This window comes from Bufo bufo, chromosome 2 (assembly GCF_905171765.1).
Source record: "Bufo bufo chromosome 2, aBufBuf1.1, whole genome shotgun sequence".
Lineage (NCBI taxonomy): Eukaryota > Metazoa > Chordata > Amphibia > Anura > Bufonidae > Bufo > Bufo bufo.
Genome location: NC_053390.1, coordinates 348,387,626 through 348,413,446, shown reverse-complemented (window position 1 = coordinate 348,413,446; position 25,821 = coordinate 348,387,626). Strand labels below are relative to the sequence as shown.

Here is a 25,821-nt window from a genome sequence, read left to right as displayed (position 1 = left end):
GATCACTTTTCTCCAGTCATAACATCATCACAGGCAGGATTACAATCACAGATATCACAGGATACACCATTCACAACTGATGAAATCAAAGCTCATCATTAGAAGTCAATGAGGTCCCCTCCTGTCCATTGTGTCTATGGTCCATTTTAGGCCTAGTGGCCAGCTTGCAAAAAAATGCAGGATTTTAGAAATGTTATAAATATAGCTAGGGGTATGACAATTCTAACAAAACCCACCCAAAAAATTATAAAAACCATTTAACAAAACCTTGACGTTATTTCCAGATGTAACATCCCCATTTTTATTGTGCAAACACGGTCAGCTTTCTTTTGTAAATCTGTACTGTTTTCTTGATATGCAGAGGATGTGATTGAGTATCAGTGATCACACTTACCATCAGGGGCATATTTAGAAGATATTCCTAAAACAATGGCAAGCGTGATGAAAAAAGTCAGACTGGAAATTGCAACGCATATTAGTGTGTTTTTGTGTCTTCTCTTGCGACTAACTTGTGCGTGATTGTTTTGTCCATCTCCTGAAAACCCAAATGTTGTATGTGCTTCCGGCCCAGAGGAATTAAATTTGGCTGTTGCTTGACTCTTTGGAGGAGGTGGAGGACGTAATGGGACAATTCTGCCAGGTACGTAGCCTGGTGATCGCATATTGCTGACATTCTGTGGCTGAGGCTGGAGGAAGAGACGTGATCCTCCCCTGTAGTCAGGAGACTGCATGATTGGGATGTGATGCTTTCCTGAAATAAAAAGAAGAGACTGATCAACACAACATCATGCATACTCAGTAGATCACACCAACATCTGGACAAATCTACAGAACACTGAAAATTCCTACAAAAAAATTGTGGTTTGTTCTATTTTTTTAATTACGGTTTCCTACCTAAGCATAGGAGCTTCCAGAACTCTGCCGCGTGGCCTTGAAAACAGACAGCAGTTATACGTTTCTACAGGTGCTGTATATTTGTTTGACCAGGCTGAAAAATGACAGGCCCATCAAGTCCAACCAATAATTCTACCAAGTAGTGAAGGCAAAAACCCCTGAGGTGGTAGCCAATTACCCCATATTAGGGCATTTAGGGCCTTCTTGAACTTGAAAGTCCCATAGTCTCAATGCCTTTATGATAAAGAATCCCTGTCTATGTTGAAGTTGAAACCTTCTTTTATCTAGACATAAAACATGCCATCTTGTCAGGTCACAAAAAAAAAGAAGCTTTCTATAGGTCCAACTGCTATCGCTAATATATATATATTTTTTTTAATGAATAGGATGTGCAAGTCCCCCTCTTCTCCAGCACAAAATAGGGGTCAAAGCAGACCATACATGGCTGAGATAACACTCCTCCATTCTACAAGGCCTGTTTATTGAGATTGGACCAAGCACCGTTTCAGACCTCTGCTCAACCATTTACAACGAGGTTGGCTCTGCTACCACAGGAGTACACCCAATGGCCTTTGGCGCCAAGTGCACTCACTAATATACCCTGAGAAAATGCTGGGTCACTTTTCAGCTATTTTGCTTATGGTGGCCACGTCATCTCCCATGAATTGCCATACACAATGCACACTTGGATTGGCATAATGTGCAGCATGTCTACTGGGGGAATATGCACAGTTCTGGGTCTTCTCAGAAAGATCTCCCTAGGGATGGATAGTCAGATTGCCGTGTGAGTATTCGATTATCGGTGTGATCTGCCAATATGACACATATGATACTGTGACAAACCGCCATTATCTATCATTCATTGCTATATACACTGTTTTCCCATATTCATGCTACCAAAAGTGGTCATGATGGTGTGTGGACCATCCTAAGTTTTGCTATGGGGCCCACAGGTCCTTGTTACACCCTGCAATGTACTCCGACGTAGGCAACGGTTTTCACTTTTTTTATGTAGCTTTGCAATATGGAATGCTTTAAAACATTCTGCACAAGGGCGTTCATTTCTCTATGCCTTGCGAATACTCTGAAGCAATCTTCAAGAAACAAGTCGGCAGATATAGCAGCTTTACATGGCGTTTTAGACCTAACTCAGCCATGTTACCATTACGCTGGATGATTACAGGGCTAGGACAGGCATGCAGTAAACCAAATGGTACAACATGTACAGGCAGACCTATGCCAACATTATGTGTAGAGAAAATTCCTTTCAGCACTGACATGTATGTATTCATCACTCAAATCTCTCTGCCGTGGTGGTGGTGGTGGTGGTGGTGGGGGGGGGTTTGGTTTACTAAGGCGATAGATTGTGTAAACTTAAGCTGTATGGGACTGCATCAAGTTTACCAGCAGCTCCAGGTGGAGGACAAATCTGACGCAGGACTGGTATCCACATGGGGAGACACTGGTTAATCATTTACACATGAAAAGTACTTATCATCCTAAACAATAAAAAATGTGTTTCAGATTTCCATACAAGCAAACCATGTCCAACCCTCCACCAACCTGGGGAAGTTATTCCTGCCCTCAATTCCTATTTACCGATGAAGAGGAAACACGGCCAGTAAGGGTTCTATCAACATTTCCTGCTGAAACTTCACTAGAGGAAGATGGATTACTACATGAAGGATTGCACAAACATCTCTACAGAGAAATAGAAGAAATCTGCGTCCCACTGGAAGCTCGTTTCTTCTATTGGTTTTTACTAAAGGTTTTCAGCAGTTTTCTCTGTACAGCTGTCAGCTTCTGTCTTTTTGCAGACTATTGCTTTCTGTTGACACTAAGGCTAAATGCACACGATCAGGATTGCGTGCGGATTTTCCGCATGGATTTGAGTGTGGAAAATCCGTACCGTAGGTCATGTACATTGTATTCTATGATAATTTGAAATTCTCAATGTACACAATGGAGATTTTTTTCCGCGCGGATTTTAAAATCCGCAGCAATTTTTTATTTTTTTTTCCTGATCGTATTTTCTTCATTCACTTAGTAAAATCCGCACCAATTGATGTGGATTGACCGCACAGATTTGCCTGCAAACACCTGCAGATTTCAGAACGGATTCTCCGAACATGAATCCTCAACGTGTGCATGTACCCTAAGGGCCCATTCACACGTCCGTGGAATGGGTCCGCATCAGTTCCACAATATCCGGAACGGGTGCGGACCCATTCATTCTCAATGGGGCAGGAATGGATGCGGAGAGCACACTATGTGCTCTCCGCATTTTCAGAGCGCAGCCCCAATCTTCCGGTCTGTAGCTCCGGGGGATAAAATTAAATAAAAATTAAAAAAAATGTATATACACAGTTGCAAGAAAAAGTATGTCAACCCTTTGGAATGATATGGATTTCTGCACAAATTGGTCATAAAATGTGATCTGATCATCTAAGTCACAACAATAGACACTCACAGTCTGCTTAAATTACACAAAGAATTAAATGTTACCATGTTTTTATTGAACACATCATGTAAACATTCACACAGTGCAGGTGGAAAAAGTATGTGAACTCCTAGACTAATGACATCTCCAAGAGCTAATTGGAGTGAGGTGTCAGCCAACTGGAGTCCAATCAATGAAATGAGATTGGAGGTGTTGGTTACGGCTGCCCTGCCCTATAAAAAACACAAACCAGTTCTGGGTTTGCTTTTCACAAGAACCATTGCCTGATGTGAATGATGCCTCGCACAAAAGAGCTCTCAGAAGACCTACGATTAAGAATTGTTGACTTGCATAAAGCTGGAAAGGGCTATAAAAGTATCTACAAAAGCCTTGCTGTTCATCAGTCCACGGTAAGACAAATTGTCTATAAATGTAGAAAGTTCAGCACTGCTGCTACTCTCCCTAGGAGTGGCCGTCCTGTAAAGATGACTGCAAGAGCACAGATCAGACTGCTCAATGAGGTGAAGAAGAATCCTAGAGTGTCAGCTAAAGACTTACAAAAGTCTCTGGCATATGCTAACATCCCTGTTAGCAAATCTACGATACGTAAAACACTAAACAAGAATGGATTTCATGGGAGGATACCACAGACTAAGCCACTGCTGTCCACAAAAAACATTGCTGCACGTTTACAGTTTGCACAAGAGCACCTGGATGTTCCACAGCAGTACTGGCAAAATATTCTGTGGACAGATGAAACCAAAGTTGAGTTGTTTGGAAGAAACACACAACACTGTGTGGAGAAAAAGAGGCACAGCACACCAACATCAAAACCTCATCCCAACTGCGAAGTATGGTGGTGGGGGCATCATGGTTTGGGGCTGCTTTGCTGCGTCAGGGCCTGGACGGATTGCTATCATCGAAGGAAAAATGAATTCCCAAGTTTATCAAGACATTTTGCAGGAGAACTTAAGGCCATCTGTCCACCAGCTGAAGCTCAACAGAAGATGGGTGTTGCAACAGGACAACGGCCTAAAGCATAGAAGTAAATCAACAACAGAATGGCTTAAACAGAAGAAAATACGCCTTCTGGAGTGGCCCAGTCAGAGTCCTGACCTCAACCCGATCGAGATGCTGTGGCATGACTTCAAGGAAGGGATTCACACCAGACATCCCAAGAATATTGCTGAACTGAAACAGTTCTGTAAAGAGGAATGGTCAAGAATTACTCCTGACCGTTGTGCACGTCTGATCTGCAACTACAGGAAACGTTTGGTTGAAGTTATTGCTGCCAAAAGGAGATTCAACCAGTTATTAAATCCAAGGGTTCACATACTTTTTCCACCTGCACTGTGAATGTTTACATGGTGTGCTCAATAAAAACATGGTAACATTTAATTCTTTGTGTTATTAATTTAAGCAGACTGATTGTCTATTGTTGTGATTTAGATGAAGATCAGATCACATTTTATGACCAATTTGTGCAGAAATCCATATCATTCCAAAGGGTTCACATACTTTCTCTTGCAACTGTAATATATATATAAAAAAAACGGAATTAGTCTTACGGTAATTCTGTTTCCATGAGCTCATCACGATGGCATACAAGGAGATGGACCCCTGACCTCTGTAGGGGCAGGAACAGAGAAAGGTTAAATACCCACCTCCCACCTCCAACACCAGTGTTTCCAAAATCACACAGAGTAACCCGGTGGTGACAAACAGTGAAAAAAAAAAGGGTATTGCTTCATACCTTCTGGAGACCCTCCAAAGTAAAAATTTAGAACAGTAGGGAGGGAATAACGTGCAGTCGTGATGATCTCATGGAGACAGAATTACCGGTAAGACTAATTCCGGTTTTTCCATAGCATCATCACGACGGCATACAAGGAGATATAAAAAATATATATCAGTTAAGGAGGGGGGGGGGGCTACGGCCTGGAGGACTTTCCGTCCGAAGGACAGATCAGAGGATTTGGAAAGATCCAGGCGGTAGTGTTTTATAAACGTATGAATGCTGGACCAAGTGGCAGCACGACAGATTTCTTCCAGGGATGCCCCAGCTCTTTCTGCCTGAGAGGAAGACATGGCCTAGTGGAATGGGCCCTAATGTTGACTGGACACAGAAGATTTTGTATTTGATAACACAGACAAATAGTTTCTTTGAGCCATCTAGCTATAGAAGACCGGGAGGCTTTTTGGCCCTTAAACCTTCCTCCAAAGAGAACTAGCAAGTTGTCGGATTTCCTAAACTTTTCAGTCGCAGCAATATAGTTTGTTTAGGACTGCCCATCTAACATCCAGAGAGTGGAAGGAGGATTCTTTGACATTAGAGGGGTGTTGACAAAAGGAAGGCAGGGTAATTTTCTGGCTCTGATGAAAACTGGATACAACTTTAGGGAGAAACCCGGGGTCAAGTCGGAGAATGATCCTATCATCTAGGACGCGGAGGTAGGGTTCCCTGACGGATAGAGCTTGCAACTCGCCTAATCTGTGGGCCGAGGTTATTGCAATTAGGAAGGCAGTCTTTAGAGACAATAATTTTATTGAACAATCAGAGATGGGTTCAAATGGTGGTAGAGTGAGACCCGTAAGAACGGTATTCAAATCCCAGGAGGTGATTGTTGGGCGGAGTCTGGTAGCTGCCCTAATGAATCTTCTGATCCAACGATGACTAGCTATGTCTTGGTCAAAAAAGAGACTTAGGGCTGAGATTTGGACCTTCAGGATAGAGGGTCTAAGCCCCAGGTCGAGACCCTGTTGCAGGAAATCCAGGATTCTTTGAATGTTAGGTCTATGCAAGTGTGGAGACTTGTCACCGCTCCAGGAACAGAAGCGCTTCCAGATTTTAAGGTAGATTGCTGATGTTACATTTTTTCTGGAGACTTTTAAGGTAGTAATAACTTTATCTGATAAGCCCTGAAGTCTCAGGGTTTGGGACTCAGGATCCATGCTGCTAATTTCATGCTGATTGAGTAGATCCCCCCGCATAGGAAGGGGCCAAGGATCCTGGAGGGAGTATTTCTGGAGAGATGTGAACCAACTTCTCTTCAGCCATAGGGGAGCGATCACAATTAACGTGGCCTTGTCCTGGCGAATTTTCTGGATTACTTTCGGAATTAAGGGGAGTGGAGGGAAGGCATAGCATAGTTTCCAATGCCAACGGATGGCGAATGCGTCCAAGGCATGAGGTCTGTCCCTGGGGTTTTAGGAACAGAATGTCTCCACCTTTGAGTTTGCCCTGCTGGCAAATAGGTCCACGTCGGGCATCCCCCACTTTTCTACCACTAACCTGAATGTTTCCGGGCTTAGGGACCATTCCGTATGATCAATCCTGTGGCGGCTGAGAAAATCCGCTTCCCAATTTAGTGTTCCTTTCAGATGAATTGCAGATATGGAGGCCACCTTCTGCTCTGCCCATGAAAATTTTTTCGTTATCAGCGTTTGAAGAGTTTTTGACAGTGTTCCCCCTTGATGGGAAAGATAAGCGATGGCCGTAGTGTTGTCTGATAGCACTTTTATGTGATGAAGAGATAGTCTTCCCTCTGCTGCCTTCAATGCTTCCCAGACTGCTCTCAGTTCCCTGAAATTAGACGACTGGGATCTGATAGATGATCCCCCACTTTTGCGCCCCAGCCGGACAGACTTGCGTCTGTTACTACTTGCAATAGGGGATTTTTCTGCCAGGGAGCCCCCTTGGATAAGTTTTAGTGGTTCTTCCACCAATTTAGAGTCTGCAGTACCCAGGATTGGTGGGATCACTTGACGATCCAGAGAGGATTGGCACCTGTTCCAGACACTCAGGATCCAGGACTGAAGAGGTCTGAAGTGAATCTGGCACCAGGGAACTGCCGGAATACAGGAGGTTAACAGACCTAGCATATTCATTGCCTCTCTGATGGAGCAAGATTTTCTTTTCTGAAAGGATTAGATTTTTTGTTGAAGAATCAATATCTTGTCTAGGGGTAGGAATACCGCTTGCTTCCGGGAGTCCAGAATCATGCCTAAAAATCGAACTTTCCTCGAGGGGGTGAGGACAGACTTGTCTTCGTTCACAATCCACCCGAGGTCGTTTAGGATGGAGAGAAAATATCTCAAATTTGAGTTGATCTGATTGAGATCTTCGCTGATCAGAAGAAAGTCGTCCAAGTAGGGAATTACCATAAGTCCCTTTCTCCTGACGAAAGCGACCATCTCTACCACCACCTTGGTAAAGATTCTCGGGGCCGATGAGATCCCGAAGGAAAGGGCTCTGAACTGGTAGTGATGAATTTTCCCTGATATATCCTGGATTGCAAATTGGAGAAAACTCTGTGAATCGGCGTGAATGGGAATGTGGTAATAAGCGTCTCGCAGGTCTATTGTACACATGAAGACATCTTTGCTTAAAAGTGGTATCGTAGATGCAAGGGTTTCCATCCTGAATTTTCGGTAAAGAATAAACTTGTTTAATGGCTTCAGGTTTAGGATTGTCCAAAATGTGCCTTTTTTTCTTGATTAGAAATAATGTTGAATAAAAACCCCTGCCTCTTTCTGGAGGTGGAACTGGTGAGATTACCTTCATCTGATGAAGCTTCTGGACTCCCTGCCAAAGGTTGGGTTGGAATCGTGTCAGTGAAAATTTGTTTGCGGGTTTTGAAGACCACTCTATTTGATAGCCTGTACCGACTACTTTGGAGACCCAGGGATTTTGGGAAACAGATTCCCATGTCTCCAGGAATTCTGAGAGTCTTCCCCACTCTGGCGTCATTGCTGTTCGGACGATTTCTGGTGGGAGGAGGATTGACCTCTTCCTCTTCCCCCTTTGGGATAACTCCAGCACCCTGACTTCCATTTCCCCCCTGTAGCTTTTCTATTGATTCGAGGAAGAGCGAAAGGGAAATCGGCACCTGAAGGGACAATCTTCCGGAAACCCTTTCTTTTTGTCCGCGGCCTTCTCTAAAATCTTATCTAGTACCGGGCCGAAAACATATGCTCCGGAAAAGGGTATAGAGCAAAGTTTCAATTTAGAAGTCTTGTCCCCAGACCAGCATTTCATCCAAAGTGCTCGTCTGGACCGAGTTGGAAAGTGACGCATCTCTGGCAGAGAATCGGACCGACTTGGCCGAAGCATCCGCCAGGAAGGCCATGGCAGATTTTAAAAGAGGGAGAGAATTGAGGATTTCTCCTCTAGATGTTTTATTTTTTTATATGGTCTTCTAATTCTCCCAACCAGAGATACATGGATCTAGCTACTGAGGTAGCCGCAATGTTTGTTTTAATATTAAACATGGCAGCCTCCCAAGACTTACTGAGGAGGCTGTCAGCTTTACGATCCATAGAATCCTTGAGTTGGGAGGCATCCTCAAATGGAAGGGATGTTTTTTTGTTCACTTTAGCAGCTTGGACATCAATTTTGGGGATCTCGTTGAAAATTTTGGACTCCTCAGGGTCAAATAGTAATCTATTTTGAAATGAAGCCGAGACTCCCAGACGTCTTTCCGGATCTGCCCATTCTTCAAGAACCATATCTTTAATACTTTCGTTTATGGGAAATACACGTGTTTTTTTAACTCTCAATCCCCCAAACATCTCCTCCTGTACATAATGGGTACGTTGTACTTCCTCCACTCCCATAGTAGATCTGACCGCTCTTAATAGGTCGAACATATCTTCAGTAGAAAAATTGGATCTACGACCACTATCTACCGAGTCCGAATCAGAGACTTTCCCCCCTCTTCCCATGACCTGGCGGAGTGGACGCTCTCGTCCGCTATGGCTTCAGAGTCAGAATGGGCGGTGATCCAACACGCTTTTTCTTACGTTGCGGTAAATCGGGGGGGGGGGGGGATTAGTAGATAGGTGGGCTAAAGATGAACGGATTTCCTCCTGAATCATAGATTTTAATTCTTCCTTCAGAGAGGGTGCTTCATCCTGTACAATATTTGATATACAATTTTTGCACAGTTTGAGAATTGTCAGGAAGTTTGCCACTACAGGAGATACATCTGAGGGATCTCTTGATCTTTTTGGGGTTTCTTTAGACACCTAAAAGGGAGAAGGTAGCTATAAGGGAATGGACAAAACTAAAGGGGGGGGGGGGGCCGGGCTGAGGAGAGCTTCTTGTAAAAGATATCCCACCAGGAAGAGAGATAAGACCCACAGCTTAAACTGGGATAACAAACTCTCCCCCCCCCCCCCTTTTCTTCTTACAGCAGGAGAGGGGGATCAATAGACTCCCTGACCAAGCAACAATACCCCCGAAGGGGACTCACGGATGATGGTGGCAGCGTCGGTTCGGGCTCTCTAGGGGACCGCTCTGTCCCAGACATTGTGGCCGGATGCTTCGTCCTTTTCCCGGAATAGGTAAGGGCTCCGCAGGCTGTGGGAACCGATCCACAGAAGCATACTGGTGTCCAGGCCTCGGCCTTAAGCCGGGCGCCGACCACGTCACTTCCGGAACGCCGGAAGTGACGTCATAACTATGCACCGCGGGCGCGCAACCCAGCTGAAGCCTCTGCAGGCCAGGAGGGAGTCGACGCCAAGGGATCAGGCCCCGGATTAACCGGGACGAGACTATACCCCACACCCATTCAGGATGCCGGCGATTTCTCCAGGTAACAAGAAAGAAAATAGGTAGATTAAATTTCCTTAGCTTCATCTCCCTGCATACAGGGAGACCTTTCTCTGCCCTGTCCTCTGTAGGGACAGGAAACACTGGTGTTGGTGGTGGGAGGGGGGGTATTTAACCTCTGTTCCTGCCCCTACAGAGGTCAATCTCCTTGTATGCCGTCGTGATGATGCTATGGAAAATATATATATATATATATATATATATATATATTTTTTATTTTTTATTTATTTATATTAGGGGTGCACCGAAATTCCGGCGGCCGAAAATATCGGCCGAAAATGGGCCTAATCCATATCGGCAGAAAATATGGGGTTTGGGATTTGTGGGATTTGTCACCCGCGCCGGGCGGGCGGTTTACTTTAAGTCACTGCATCTTTATTTTACCTTACAATCGTGACGCTCCAGTAACAACTCTGCAGGCAGAGCGGAGGGCGGCGTAACGTCACTTACTCACGTGACGCGCCTGCTCCGCCTCCTTCATTCATAAAGTGGGCGGAGCAGGTGCGTCATGTGAGTAAGTGACGTTACGCCGCCCTCCGCTCTGCCTGCAGAGTTGTTACTGGAGCGTCACGATTGTAAGGTAAAATAAAGATGCAGTGAGTGATTAGTCTGCTGTGAGCAGCAGGGCCGGGACTGTTATGGGTAGGGGGATCGGTCTATGGCACTGCTATGGGGAGGGGGGATCTGTGCACTGCTATGGGGAGGGGGGGGGGATCTGTGCACTGCTATGGGGAGGGGGGGGGATCTGTGCACTGCTATGGGGAGGGGGGGGGATCTGTGCACTGCTATGGGGGGGGGGGGGGATCTGTGCACTGCTATGGGGAGGGGGGGGGGATCTGTGCACTGCTATGGGGAGGGGGGGGGATCTGTGCACTGCTATGGGGAGGGGGGGGGGATCTGTGCACTGCTATGGGGGGGGGGGGGGATCTGTGCACTGCTATGGGGGGGGGGGGGGCTCTGTGCACTGCTATGGGGAGGGGGGGGGATCTGTGCACTGCTATGGGGAGGGGGGGGGATCTGTGCACTGCTATGGGGAGGGGGGGGGATCTGTGCACTGCTATGGGGAGGGGGGGGATCTGTGCACTGCTATGGGGAGGGGGGGGATCTGTGCCCTGCTATGGGGAGGGGGGGGATCTGTGCACTGCTATGGGGAGGGGGGGGATCTGTGCACTGCTATGGGGAGGGGGGGGATCTGTGCACTGCTATGGGGAGGGGGGGGATCTGTGCACTGCTATGGGGAGGGGGGGGGATCTGTGCACTGCTATGGGGAGGGGGGGGATCTGTGCACTGCTATGGGGAGGGGGGGATCTGTGCACTGCTATGGGGAGGGGGGGATCTGTGCACTGCTATGCCCATAACAGTGCACATATCCCGCCCTCCATAACAGCGCCATCCACAGATGAATTTCATTCATGAAAAAGAATTATTAATAAAATCATTTAAAAAAAAAAGTATTTTAAAAGTATTTGGGCAAAAAGGCAGTTTCGGTTTTCGGTCAAGGGCATCCTGAATTTTCGGTTTCGGACCAGAATTTTCATTTCAGTGCACCCCTAATATTTATATTTATATATTATTTTTATTAGAACATGTCCCATTCTTGTCCGCAATTGCAGTGTATTGCGGATCACATACAATACACTGCAGACGTGTGAATGGACCCCAAGGCTAGTTTCACACCTCCAGCATTGTGATCCAGCAGAGAATGCTGGGAATTGCCCAGACACAAACCTCAGCAGCCTCCTGGAATTACTGCCGGAGATGTGATACTAGCCTAAATCAACAGCAGCTCTGACTACTCAGTCTGTAGCCCTCATCTCTGAGCTCCTGACAGCTCAAACACTCATTACATTTATCAGAGCTCAATTCTTACCTTATTCTATTGTGTAGGCCGGTCTTCTCACACTTGTGCCTTAAAATCAGTGCAGCTTGGGAAGCATGTGCAGATCCACTGCACGAGCTCCAATACACTGAGTCATGGTGCAGGCACGAGAAGATAGTGCTAGACATGTCACCTAGCCTTGTCAATCCAGGGGAGTTACATTAACAGATGGGTCTGGTGATCCGAGGGCTCAGGCCAGATATAGTGCAATTGTGTGACTCACTTGTGGTCCTTTCTTGTAATTCTAGCTTGCCGAGGTAGAAAACAAGCATGTCACAACCAACACAGTGTGAAGAAACTTCATGACTAACCCTACGCACTTTCATATTGAGCTTTGTACCATTTGGAGAGGAGCTAAACACCATTTATAGGCAAAATACATTACTTAAACCTCTATCCCACATGTAAGCTTCAAATAACGCCTGAGAAGAAATCTTACTCTGGATGGTGATTCTCACAAACACTAGTTTTATTAACCACACTGTTCAACCAGGCTGATCTAGTTACAGGTTATCTTCCATGAAGAACCTGAAGGAAACGTACCATTCATTCATGGACAGATTTTGAACATATGAAGGCTGCTGCTAAATAACCTCTGAAACATCCACCCTCTGTATTATGCTCGTCTTGCTACACCATGTCACCATGCCCAGGAGGGCACAGATAAGGCTACTTTCACACTAGCGTTCGGAGCGGATCCGTCTGATGTTTCATCAGACGGATCCGCTCCGATAATGCAGACGTTCACATCCGTTCAGAACGGATGCGTCTGCATTAAAACTTAGAAAATTTTCTAAGTGTGAAAGTTGTCTGAGCGGATCCGTTCAGACTTTACATTGTAAGTCAATGGGGAACGGATCCGCTTGAAGATTGAGCCATATGGTGTCATCTTCAAGCGGATCCGTCCCAATTGACTTCCATTATAAGTCTGGACGGATCCGCTCGCCTCCGCACGGCCAGGCGGACACCCGAACGCTGCAAGCAGCGTTCAGGTGTCCGCTCACTGAGCGGAGCGGAGGCTGAGCGCTGGCAGGCGGATGCATTCTCAGTGGATCCGCCTCCACTGAGAATGCATTGGGGCCAGACGGATGCGTTCGGGGCCGCTTGTGAGCCCCTTCAAACGGTGCGCACGAGCGGACACCCGAACGCTAGTGTGAAAGTAGCCTAACTTGAAGAAGTTAATTCAATAAGAAGCAAAACATTTTCTTCCAAAAGGCTGCACTCAGCGAAATACCAATACAAGATCCATCGATGGCTTCACTTATTTACTCTAGATTGGTCATTAACCACTTAAGGACCACAGGTTTATACCTCCCTAGTGACCAGGCCCTTTTTTTTACAAATCGGCACTTCACAACTTTAACGGTTAATTACTCAGTCATGCAACTTGGCACCCAAATGAATTTTATCTCCTTTTCTTCTCACAAATAGCTTTCTTTTGGTATTTGATTGCTGCTGACATTTTTTGTCTTTCCGATATTAATCAAAATAGGCCGCAATTTTCTAAAAAAAAAAAAAAAAAAAAAAAAAAAAAAAAAGAAGTGTATTTTTAACTCTGGTTAAATTGTTAAAATATAATTACATTTCTATACAAGTTTGTGTCCGAATTTATTGTGCTACATGTCTTTGATAAAAAAAAAAAATCCAATAAGTGTATATTTATTGGTTTGCGCAAAAGTTATAGCGTTTACAAACTATGGTACAAAAATGTGAATTTCCGCATTTTGAAGCAGCTCTGACTTTCTGAGCACCTGTCATGTTTCTTGAGGTGCTAGAATGCCAGGATAGTATAAATACCCCCCAAATGACCCCATTTTAGAAAGAAGACACCCCAAAGTATTCGCGGAGGGGCATGGTGAGTTCATGTACTATTTAATTTTTTTTTCACAAGTTAGTGGAAAATGACACTTTGAGGAAAAATAAATAAAAATAAAGTTTCTATTTCTGCTAACTTCTGGCAAAAAAAAAAAAAAAAAAAAAAAAAAAAAAAAACTCCCACGGACTCACTATGCCCCTTGGGGTGTCTACTTTCCGAAATGAGGTCATTTGTGGGGTGTGTTTACTGTTCTGGCATTTTGGGCGGGGCTAAATTGTGAGCAACCCTGTAAAGCCTAAAAGGTACTCGTTGGACTTTGGGCCCCTTTACGCACCTAGGCTGCAAAAAAGTGTCACATGTGGTATCGCCGTACTCAGGAGAAGTAGGGCAATGTGTTTTGGGGTGTATTTTTACATATACCCATGCTGGGTGAGAGAAATCTCTGTAAAAGTCAACTTTTCCAATTTTTTTTTTTTATACAAAGTTATCATTTTACAGAGATATTTCTCTCACCCAGCATGGGTATATGTAAAAAGACACCCCAAAACACATTGCCCTACTTCTCCTGAGTACGGCGATACCACGTGTGACACTTTTTTGCAGCCTAGGTGCGCAATGGGGCCCAAATTCCAATGAGTGCCTTTTAGGAGGGCATTTTTAGAGATTTAGATTCCAGACTTCTTCTCACGCTTTAGGGCCCCTAAAATGCCAGGGCAGTATAAATACCCCACAAGTGACCCCATTTTGGAAAGAAGACACCCCAAGGTATTCCGTGAGGGGCATGGCGAGTTCCTAGAATATTTTATTTTTTTTGGCACAAGTTAGCAGAAAATGATAAAAAAAAAAATTTTCTTACAAAGTCTCATATTCCACTAACTTGTGACAAAAAATAAAATTTTACATGAACTCTCCATGCCCCTCACGAAATACCTTGGGGTGTCTTCTTTCCAAAATGGGGTTACATGTGGGGCATTTATACTACCCTGGCATTTTAGGGGACCTAAAGCGTGAGAAGAAGTCTGGAATATAAAAGGTCTAAAAAAAATTACGCATTTGGATTCAGTGAGGGGTATGGCGAGTTCATAGGAGATTGATTTTTTTTATTTTTTTTTGCAAAGTTTCATATTCCACTAACTTGTGACAAAAAATACAATTTCAGCTAACTTGTGCCAAAAAGAAAAAAAAAAAAAAAAAAAAAAAGGGGGGAAGCTCAAGGGGAAACTCAAGACTGGCTTCTGACACAGCGGGCACCACCACAGTAAGGAACTATATATAATTTTTGTTGTGCTGCTACACTTTTCTTTTTTCTGCCATGAGGAGTCTATATGGGGTGATCACCCCCCTGTAAGGCTCCATTCAGACATCCGTATGTGTTTTGCGAATCTGCGGATCCGCAAAACACATACAGACATCTGAATGGAGCCTTAGGGGGGGGGGGGGGGGTGATCAATGACATGGGGGTGATCAGGGAGTCTATATGGGGTGATCAGGGGTTAATAAGTGACAGGGGGGGGGGGTGTAGTGTAGTGCTACTTACAGAGCTGCCTGTGTCCTCTGGTGGTCGATCCAAGCAAAAGGGACCACCAGAGGACCAGGTATATTAGACGCTGTTAACAAAACAGCGTCTAATATACCTTTTTGGGGTTAAAAAAATAAAAATCGCATCTACAGCCTGCCAGCGAATGATCGCCGCTAGCAGGCTGTAGATGAACTCGTTTACCTTCCGATCCTGTGAACGCGCGCTCCTGTGTGCGTGCATTCACAGGAAATCTCGGCTCACGCGAGATGACGCCGATCAGCGTTAGTGTGACCTGGGAGAGCCGCTGCAATCATGCCTTTCGGCGTTAGCGAGACGGCAGGAGGTTAAAGAAGCGTACATCAGTCTCTGCAAGTATTACATTTTTAAAGGGAAGGGTCATCTTAAAATTGCCTACTGTTTAAAAAAAAAAAAAAAAAAAAAAAACTACAGAACCCCTTTTAAACGGATGATCTATCCTCTGGATAGATCATCAGCATCTGATCGGTGGGGGTCAGACACCCGGGACCCCTGCCGATCAGCTGTTTGAGAAGGCAGCGGCGCTGGCAGTAGTGCCGCGGCCTTCTCGCTGTTTACTGCAGGCCCAGTGACGTCATGACTAGTATCACTGGCCTGTGCGGGGCTAAGCTCCATTCAAGTGAACAGAGCTTAGCCCCGCCCAGGCCATTGATACTAGTTGTGACGTCACTGGGCTTCCGGTAAACGGCGAGAAGGCCAAGGCACTAATGCCAGCGCCGCTGCCTTCTCAAACAGCTGATAGTCAGGGGTCCCAGGTGTCGGACCCCGCCGATCAGATGCTGATCTAGCCAGAGGATAGATCAGTTTAAACAAAGTGCAGAACCCCATTAAAGAATTTTTGGTGATGTTTTTTAAATTTCCATGTCTGTCGATACAAAAAAATATAGGGGGAGATTTATCAAACTGGTGTAAAGTAGAACTGGCTTAGTGGTCCATAGCAACCAGATTCCACCTTGGCAGGGGGCAGTGTGTGTGTTTTTAGAACAGTGTGAGCACAGAGAATTACAAAAAATATAAGGAGATACCAAACAAGGTGGAGAGTGAGCGACCTGGCCCATGGTGGCTGCTATAAAGCAGCTCTCTAAATGCTGTTAAAAACAGATCAGGCAAGATGGCCGCCCCCAAAATCCATGTTCAGGAAAAAGAATTAATAAAATACAACCAGTAACTAAAAATAGATGAAGTGGGAATCAGCAAGGTTTGGCACGCCAGCTGTGGTGAAACTACAACCCCCAGCATGCACATCTGCGAATGGAGCATGCTGAGAGTTGTGGTTTCACAACAACTGGAGTGCTGGATGTTGTTGACCCCTGCCCTAGAATTTACTACAAATTAGTTCTAAAGTATCCAGTGAGTTGTAATGCAAAGCTAGGATTGGCAACGATAAACCATGACAGAATAATTGGGCGATGGAGACCATCCAGGATTAGCACTTCCCTCCTATTGTAGAAATCTACCAAGCCCACTCCCAGATTAGCCATAATATGCAATATACAGCGTCACAAAGGGCAACACCATTATGCCAAGAGCGGAGTCAGTTTGAAAACTGTAGAATTCTTCATGGGACAACCCCTTTAAGGGCGAATCTATGCCTTCAGCATTGCAATGATGTGTACTCATTAGAAACTACTGTGCAATTACCAGCTAAACTAGTTCTGCAATGTGAACTTGAGGTTTCAAGCGTACGTGTGCTTTTCTGTGAATATACTTGGAACGTGCATGACACAGCAGCTTCTTAATATGGAGTAAATGGTCTCCTGATGGGGAAATAAGGAGGGGGATTTCAGCATGCAGAGCCTTCTGGTGGGTTTACACGGCTCGATTGTCAGGCACATTATCGGGGACGAATGTTTCTACGAAAGCTCCCAACAATCTGCTCATCTAAAAAGGTGCAGCCGATCACCTGATCAACGAGCGAAACGCTAGTCAGAGTTAAACCGTTGTTCCTTTAGGCACCTAAATTATCGTTTCTGAACAGCAGATGGTGCGGTCTAAACAGCGATCTGCTGCCCAGAAACAATGCAGCTGTACGAGTAATCGCAATAGCCATCTCTCATCCTCATGCTGTGGAGGTGATCACTGCATGTAAATGCACACCTTCACCTCCACTTAACGATCAGCCAGTTTTCGGGAAGGAGCACTACCTTCCCAATAATGGCCCAGCTACAGGGGCTAATCTCCTGCTGATCCTTACCACTTAGGCTGGGGAACAATTGAGGGGTGGGCCTTCTTAAAAAGGGACAGAGCTCAAAGATCTTTGTGTCTTGCTGCAGACAGAGCATAGGGGAGGCAGCTCCTGCTTCAGCCAGTTATCTTACAGCCAGACACTGGATTGTCAGGGGAGGAAAGGGGACCTGACTAAGCTAAAGAGAAGATAATATACTACCAGTGTTATGCCGTTTTAAGCTGCAGACGCCCAAAGCTAATGTCTGATCAGTGATATCAGCAATCAGACATTTGGCCCTATCAGGTGCTGTGTTCAATTGTAATCAAGGCATCCGAGAGGCTTTTCCCAGGCCCAAATGGCTTCCTCACATGGCGATTGAGGGAGCAGTTTAGTTTTGGTAGAATCTCTGTGGCTACCACAGTGATAATTCATATGGAGCCCTGCCTGCCTGTCCCCAGGCAGCATAGCATTTTTTAGATGGCACAGGAATGTACTGATTGCTCCATAGCATGTTCAAATCGCGTAAAGAGATTGAATACAAGTGGGGGAAAAAAATTATATATATATATATATATATATATATATATATAATTAATATAGACGGCTCTACTGTTCATGCAAATGGTAGAGGTGCAAGACTGCTAGATCTGACTCACCCAGTCAGGACAGTATAGAATGGAAGATAGGAAGGTAAGCAGGCACACTCATAAGGGTATTAATATTGCCATTTTATTTATATGGGTATAGGTATATGTTGAATAGTTTGGTAATGAAATTAGTTTAATAAATAATTCAAATATATAGTTAAATATATAAAGTATGTCTTGGAATAGAAGATCAAGGAATCAAATATAGATAATGGGGAATGCAAATAAAATGAATAGAATATGGTATGATAAAAATAGATAAGATATAAAAAGGCCACATGTGCGTATAAGTATAAAAGATGATGATGATGATGTTAAAAGGAATGGTAGTATTAATAAAAGTAGTCCTCCGTGGGATAGTCCTGCAAAAATAGAAATATGTAGTGCTCAATACAGGAGCAGACTTCCTTAATCTAAGGCTGTATATGCCACATTGATGAAGTACAGTCAATTATTGTGATCCTGCGCAGTGCTGTGGGAAAAAGAGAGGTGCTCTGTGCCTAAGCGTGGCGTCCCACGCTGTCTGCGGCTACAGAGTTCACTTACCCACCCACCGGCGGTGTTGGAATAGGTCCTCCTATGGCAGTCGGCTGTTCCTGGGAAAGTTTGCGAGGTCTGACGCGATCTGCTGAGGCTCTTACATACCGATGACCCAGGACCATGGTACAAGATGCCATACTGTACGTGTTTCTACGGTTCCATGTTATTAACTGGTATCTTTATGGAAAATATGGGACATCTTCCTGTGTAAGATATTCCACAAGGAGATAATGGAGCCATGGTTTATGGGCGCCTCCTGTTGTCATTTGGCAGCAGGTTTGTGTGTGTTTTTTTTTATAATTTTAAATTATTATAATGACCATGCAGTAACTATTTCAGTTTCAGACTGGAGGGTGTCGGACTTCTGTGCTGTCGGAGCGGCAGAGCTCTATCCACCGAGTAGTGGCTGTGCCTGGTTACTGCAGTGATGCTCCCAGGAGTTAGACCCCGGCCAATATGATAATTAAGGAAACCAGTCATCAACCTCAAGCCCTGGCAAGTCGCGACAGACACACCGATTTCAGCTATCACTCATGAGCTAATATTAAATGGTTGCCGAGACCTTGTTGAATAATCACAGCCCGTGATGGGGAAGAGTCACAGCTTCATGAGAAGAGTCATGGTTATTCATAAGCTCTCCCTATGCCAGTCCACCTGCTGATGACTGGCAGGGTTTGCATTAATTTTCTCCTTATGAAAAAGCTGCCAATCAGCGGGTGGGCAGAGAAAGCAGGAGTTTGAGTAGCAGACTCTTCTCCGTGCGCGACTCTCTCAGGCCCAGGAGATGATTCATGTACAGCAAGTACTTATTAGCTCCTGACCACTAATGTCACAATGCGTCACTAACTCAGCCTTAGGCATGTCACCCACAACCTTATTTTGCCCTCCGTGAGGGAAGCATAAAGTTGATGAGAGGTTCCCTTTAATGACCTACCCTGAGTATAGTTCATCTATAGGCAAGTCATCGAGAACCCTTTAAAAAGGTACGTAAAACATTCAGATATGCATCAGCGATATCCAAGAATAGGAAGCTTTAGTAAAGGGAGCAAGAAGATGTTGCATACACATATCCAGTGTCCTTATTTTATGGATCTGAGGTGTGTGTGAAGTACAAAACATAGGTTATGTGCATGAGGCCTCAAGAAAATGCTGGTACATGCCCTCATCATCTCCCGCCTACACTACTGCAACATTTAGCCATCTTGTTTACAAAAACAGACATGTCAGGAGAGGCGACAGGTTCTCTTTAAAGATAGATGACCCATTACTATGGCAGAGTAGACTTCACAGGAGACTTGTTCTAACAATCACCGTGAGTTAAGGTCCCTTTACACTGGCCAATTTAGCAGGTTCTTGTCAGGAAAGAACAGTTGCGTACTTGTCTAGCGTTTCCCTTCTTTATCGGGTAATCAGTGGCATATTTACACCGCCAGATAATCACTAACGAGTCTTCCCATGAACACTTCTCAGCAAAATGGGGGGGGGGAGGGGGGAGAGTCTAAGAGATGTATCATTAAGGGTCCATTCACACGTCCGTAGCGCGTATTGCGGATCTGCAATACACCCGGCCGGCACCCCCATAGAACTGCCTATTCTTGTCCCCAATTGCGGACAAGAATAGAATGTGTTCTATTTTTTTTTGTGCTGTCCGCATCTCTTCCGGCCCCATAGAGAATGAATGGGTCCGGATTCATTCCGCAATTTTTTTGTTTTTCTTTAACACAATGGAACCCTATGGTGAAGGATAACACTGTATGGCATCCATCTGAGGCATCCGGTTTAAGTATATGTCATGGGTGTACAGTAAACATTATAATAAAAAAAAAAAATACATTATGTTAACGCAGCCTCACGGTTAGAAGTGTCAGTATACTGTTCTGACATGGGAACACTGTGCTGGAAGTGGATGGTATTCCAGGGAAAAAAGCTGCTGTGTATATTAGCGGGCTCCCTACAACCACACATTATTGGGAAGATCAGGCTGATGACGTGTTCCATAACCTATATGGTCACTGTGGCACAGATAGCCGTTAGTGTATCCTTCCTCAGGATTTTAGCAGAGCTTATCACAGGAAGTAACTTATTCACCTTTCAGCATCAGCGCTCATATATTTCTCTTTGGCTATCAGATGTCACCCATTGTTTTATTCTGGCAAAAGCTGATAAATGTGGGGTCTTGTGATTGTGGGGGAACTGCAATCCTCATACTTTTACACATGCACTAAGAGGACATACAGTATGAGAAGACAATGGGGGAGATTTATCAAACTGGTGTAAAGTAGAAGTGGCTTAGTTGTCTATAGCAACCAGATTCCTCCTTTCATTTTTCAGAGCTCCTTTGGTACTCATGAGCGTCGCCCCCCCATCCCCCTCCCCCCGCGTGACTGACACCAGTGTAGTTATTTTATTCATTTACATAGCACTTAAATATTCCTTAGCTCTGTACAGAGAATGTTATCCACATCAGTCCCTTATCCCTATAGCGGGTGACGCTAGGGAGGTGCGTCCCCGTCGCGGCCTGCTATTGGCTGCCCCCCCTCCCCACCACCACCCCGTATTACTGGACGTTTTAATCCACGCAATGGGGAGATGCAGCGGCGGCTGTGCAGGCATCAGGAGCGACGTGGGTCCCGGGGAGCAGGGAAAGTATAACTTGCATGAGGTGCACAGGCATTTAAGAAGGCTATAGACATTCAAAAGTTGTCAAAGGTTTGTTCAGCCAACATTGCCCTCGACCTCCTTTACGTTCCTATTGGCAGAGTGTGCAATGTGTTCTACACAGGGAAGGGGCAATTCAACATGCACTACACCCCTGCTCTCCGACGAAGGCCCAAAAAACTTTAGCTGACCATCAAATACACATTACATGATCAGCTGGTGCCACTTAAATTGGTCAGGCCAACCCTACTCAAACGTGTGTGGCCACCTATAAACTGGTCCAGAGTCCAGTAAACCAAGCGAGTGGAGAATCAGTTAGGCGTGTAATTTCACGATACTAAACTACTATTGGAGTTCTCTTTAGAACTGACTGAGGGCCATATTTCCCTGGTCTTGTAGAAAATCTACACATTCACATTCTTTCCAGCGGTGCAGTTATGGATGGATGGCTTTGTGTGTTTGATGGGTGCATTTTTATTACATCTGTATTGTTTTTACTCTTGAACTGAAGCTATAATTGCTTGCATTCATGAGGAGGGGGGCGGCCATTCTGCTTTTAAGAGATCAATCCCGTGGCTCAGCTGGAGTCTACATCCCACCATTAGTAATGCTTTTTCCCCAAGGGTTTCGGGGAGCCCATTTGATTCTCTATTCTCCAGTGCGGCCCTGCTGAATATACAGAGTGACTCATTACTTGGGGTCGGCAGTCCTAGGATCAATGTAAAAAGGATTTGTCAGCAGTTATTTCCCAGAACTTAGCTGAAGCTATGGTTTTCTCTCTTCCTTTAGATTTTCCAGGAAAATATCAGCTGCAAGGCAGATAAGTAATGCCCCACAAAGGGGTCATCCGGATCCCAGGATCTTTTCTGCACGTTAGAAAGCTTGACGTAGGGGTGGCTATTTAGGGACAGGATATAGACGGCGCACCTCTGCTCATTCCAGACACACCTAGGTTAAAAGTCAATGGGTGAAGCTTGTTTGTGTCGCTCTGTGTAGTCTGTTTTTAGGTTTTTGTATTCACACATCATTACATATCAGACCCTTACCCCCCACTCTCCACCAAAACGATAGGTGCTCTTGTGAACTGCTTTACACGGTACATTCCTCCCCTCCTGCCTATAACGTCTCAACTCTCTCGTCCCAGACTTACCATCCATCTTAAACTTTACCATTATGCAGAGGGATAGTTCTACATTTACCTTCACTCTGGAAACTTGCAGTTTTTTGGGGGAAGTTTTCTGTAGACCCAAAAAGTATAAAGGAAAGCTTGCTACTTGTCCTATCTTTTGTATCCACTCGTGTTTAAAGGGGTTGGCCGAGCATTTAATACTGATGACCTATCCTCAGGGTAGGTTATCAGCATCTGATCAGCAGAGGTCCAACTACCAGAACCATCACCCATTTTATTTTATTTTTTGTCCCTGTATGTCAAGCTCTTATACAAGAGCACTGCAAGGAAATAAAAGCTGATCACTGTATATACTGTCATAACGCCACAGACTAAAGTAATGGGAGGGGGACATTATTATTGATGCATCTTTACACCTAACACTTTCTTAAAAAGTCAAATGATAAATCTGGAGTGAAATTAATTGACATATCTAAGGGTACTTTCACACTAGCGTTATTCTTTTCCGGCATAGAGTTCCGTCCTAGGAGCTCAATACCGGAAAATAACTGATCAGTTTTATCCCCATGCATTCTGAATGGAGAGCAATCCGTTCAGGATGCATCAGGAGGTCTTCAGTTCAGTCTTTGACTGATCAGGACGGAGATAATACCGTAGCATGCTACAGTATTTATCATCTCCGGCCAAAAAAAAAAAAAAAAAAAAAGAACACTTGCCATAGGAATGTATTAGTGCCAGATCCAGCATTCAAAATACCGGAATGCCGGATCCGTCCTTCTGATCTGCGCATGTGCAGACTGAAAATATTTATATATTATATGTGAAAAATAAATAAATGCCAGATCTGTTTTTTCCGGATGAGGGATCCGGCTTTTCAATGCATTTGTAAGACTGATCAGTCTTACAAATGCCATCAGTTGGCATACGTTTTGAAGGATCCTGCAGGCAGTTCGGGCGACGGTGTCCGCAACACACCAGCCCGTCACCCCCATAGAAATGCCTATTCTTGTCCGCAAGCTGCGGACAAGAATAGGACATGCTCTATCTTTTTGCGGAGCTGCGGACCCAAAATCGGGGCCGCGCTCCGCAATTGCGGCTGCAGACAGCACACTGTGTGCTGTCCGCATCCATTCCGTCCACACGTGACATTGCGGAACGGATGCGGACACGTTTTGCGGACGTGTGAATGGAGCCTAAATGCCATTCCCGGCCGGGAAGATGTGCATTCTGGCATTTGTCTATATTCCACCTCCATTCTCTTTCTCAGTGCTTAACTCCTTGCTAACATTTATTGATAAATGGCCGGAATGCCCCACATTGATTATTGGGGATTTCAATTGGGTTATTAATCCGACAGTAGATAGGGTTGCTATGGGTGTGGAGGGAGACGCCCCTGTCCAGTGGTCCCCCCTGGCACGTTTCTGTTCCGAGGATGTTTGGGGAGGTCTGGGTCAGGGGAGAAGGGTCTTCTCATGTATTAGTAAATTAGGTAGATCCATGTCCAGAATAGGCCTTGCATTGATTAATAAAAAATATGTACGATATGTAACACGAATAAAGTACGAGACTAGGTGACTTTCGGATCATCTACCGATACTCTGAGTTTTGCCAGGCCCGGGACATACAAATAGGGAGGTCTCCTTTCAGATTAAATCCTTATTGGCCATCACTAATAAAGAATCATGAAATAATACAAAAGGAAATAAACCAATTTTGGGTAACCAATTATGGGTCAACTAAAATCCAAATGGTATGGGATACCTTTAAGGCCTATATGAGGGGTATAGTGGTCAGTCATATTGCAAATCTGAGAAAGGAGTATGGGAAAAATGAGAAAAATTTTAAAGAACAAGCTTCCTCAGCCACACAATCTTTCTATATAAATAGGACAGAAGAAAATAGGGAAAATATGCAGAAGACTGCACAAGCATACTCTGACTTCTTGTTGGAGAAGGCACAACAGAGTTTATTCTTCAAAGGGCAAAAGTATTTTACTGAATCGGGGCGACCGGGGAAACTTCTATCTAGGGTGAATATAGATAATATACGATTGGCCAATGGGAGGATGGTTAGGGGACAAGACTCCATAGAGAAGGTCTTCCTTGATTACTTTTCAGACCTTTATAGAGCCGATTGTAGGATTACGGATGAATTGATGGACTCTTATCTTGATGGTATAGTCTTTTCTACTATCACTCCGGCTCAAAGGAAGGTACTCTAGGCCGATCTCTCTATTCAGGTGCTGGAAGATGCAATCAAGCTATGTTTGGGTAACTCCACCCCCGGTTCAGACTGACTCCCATATGAATTCTATGGTAAATATAAAGAGGATGTTTTTCCTAGATTGTTGGAGGTCCTTGCTGAATCGGTGGAGGAGGGGAACCTGCCAGATTCAATGATGGAGGCTGTAATAATAATTCCAAAAAAAAAAAAAAGTAAGGACCCCATAGATATGGGATCCTATACACGGATCTCGCTGTTGAACGCGGATATAAAACCCCTGGCGAGGATCTTGGCCACAAGACTTTCTGGGGTTCTCCTCCATTGTCCACCCGGACCAGAACGGTTTCATTCAAAACAAAGTTACACAACAATCTTCTTTTTTGCCAATATACAGGCTCCTGGGGGGGGGGTCTGCTCGCTCCATCCTGTCCTTAGATGCCTCTAAGGCCTTTGACAGGGTGGAGTGGCGGTTCCTATGGAGGGTTTTGGCGAGAATGGGCTTTGGGGAGAGATTTATGAACATGATCAAAACACTCTATAGATCCCCTACAGCCAAGTTGAGTATCAATGGGAGCCTTACTGCCAGTATTGATCTAAATAGAGGTACTCGTCAGGGTTGCCCATTATCCCCACTTCTATTCGATATCTATATTGAGCCCCTGGCCTTGGCTATTAGGCAGGATGTCCAAATTAAATGATTTGGAACATTGGGAGAGGAAGATCGTATTTCTCTATACGCGGATGATGTATTTTTTTTGCAGATAACACAGAGATGGTTAAACTATTTGGTGAGGTATCAGGCCTGGATATAAACTGGTCAAAGACTATTCTGATGCCAATAGACCCGGTGTCTCAAGATGAGTCCTTGATAACCCAGTTAGATGTTGATACTTTCAATACTTGGGTATGACGATATCCCCCAAGGTTGAAAATTCTGTACATCTTAATCTGACCCCATTGATAACAAAAACTAGGGCAAAAATAGGGATTTGGCTGAGACTCCCCTTATCCAGAGCTGACCGAGTCTCACTGGTTAAAATGGTAATTCTACCCCAATTCCTCTATGTCCTTAGGAATGTACCTATTTGGATAGAGGATAAATATTTCAAACTAATGGAAAGACTAAATCAATGATTTGATCTGGGGAAGAAAACGAGTGAGACTCAAACTAGAATATTTATATAAGCCGCTGGAGCAGGGGGGGGGGGGGGGGTGTTTAAATCTCCCATGCTTTAAACTTTAAAGCATGGGAGATTTAAA

General features: G+C 44.7%; 1 protein-coding gene across 3 annotated transcripts in view; it reads right to left on the bottom strand.

The window, feature by feature from the left end:
• CEMIP2 (cell migration inducing hyaluronidase 2) overlaps window positions 1–25,821 on the bottom strand; it is a 111,408-nt gene that overhangs the window by 72,216 nt on the left and 13,371 nt on the right. For 2 of the 3 annotated variants that reach the window (XR_005776232.1, XM_040417082.1), the window contains exon 2: window positions 395–751. Coding sequence is in view for 2 of the 3 variants with exons in the window: in XM_040417082.1 (XP_040273016.1) it covers window positions 395–731 (337 nt within the window). In the remaining variant the exon portion in view is untranslated. Of the gene's footprint in view, window positions 1–394; window positions 752–11,817; window positions 11,956–25,821 lie in introns of those variants that run through there. The other variant, XM_040417083.1, reaches the window with a different exon arrangement.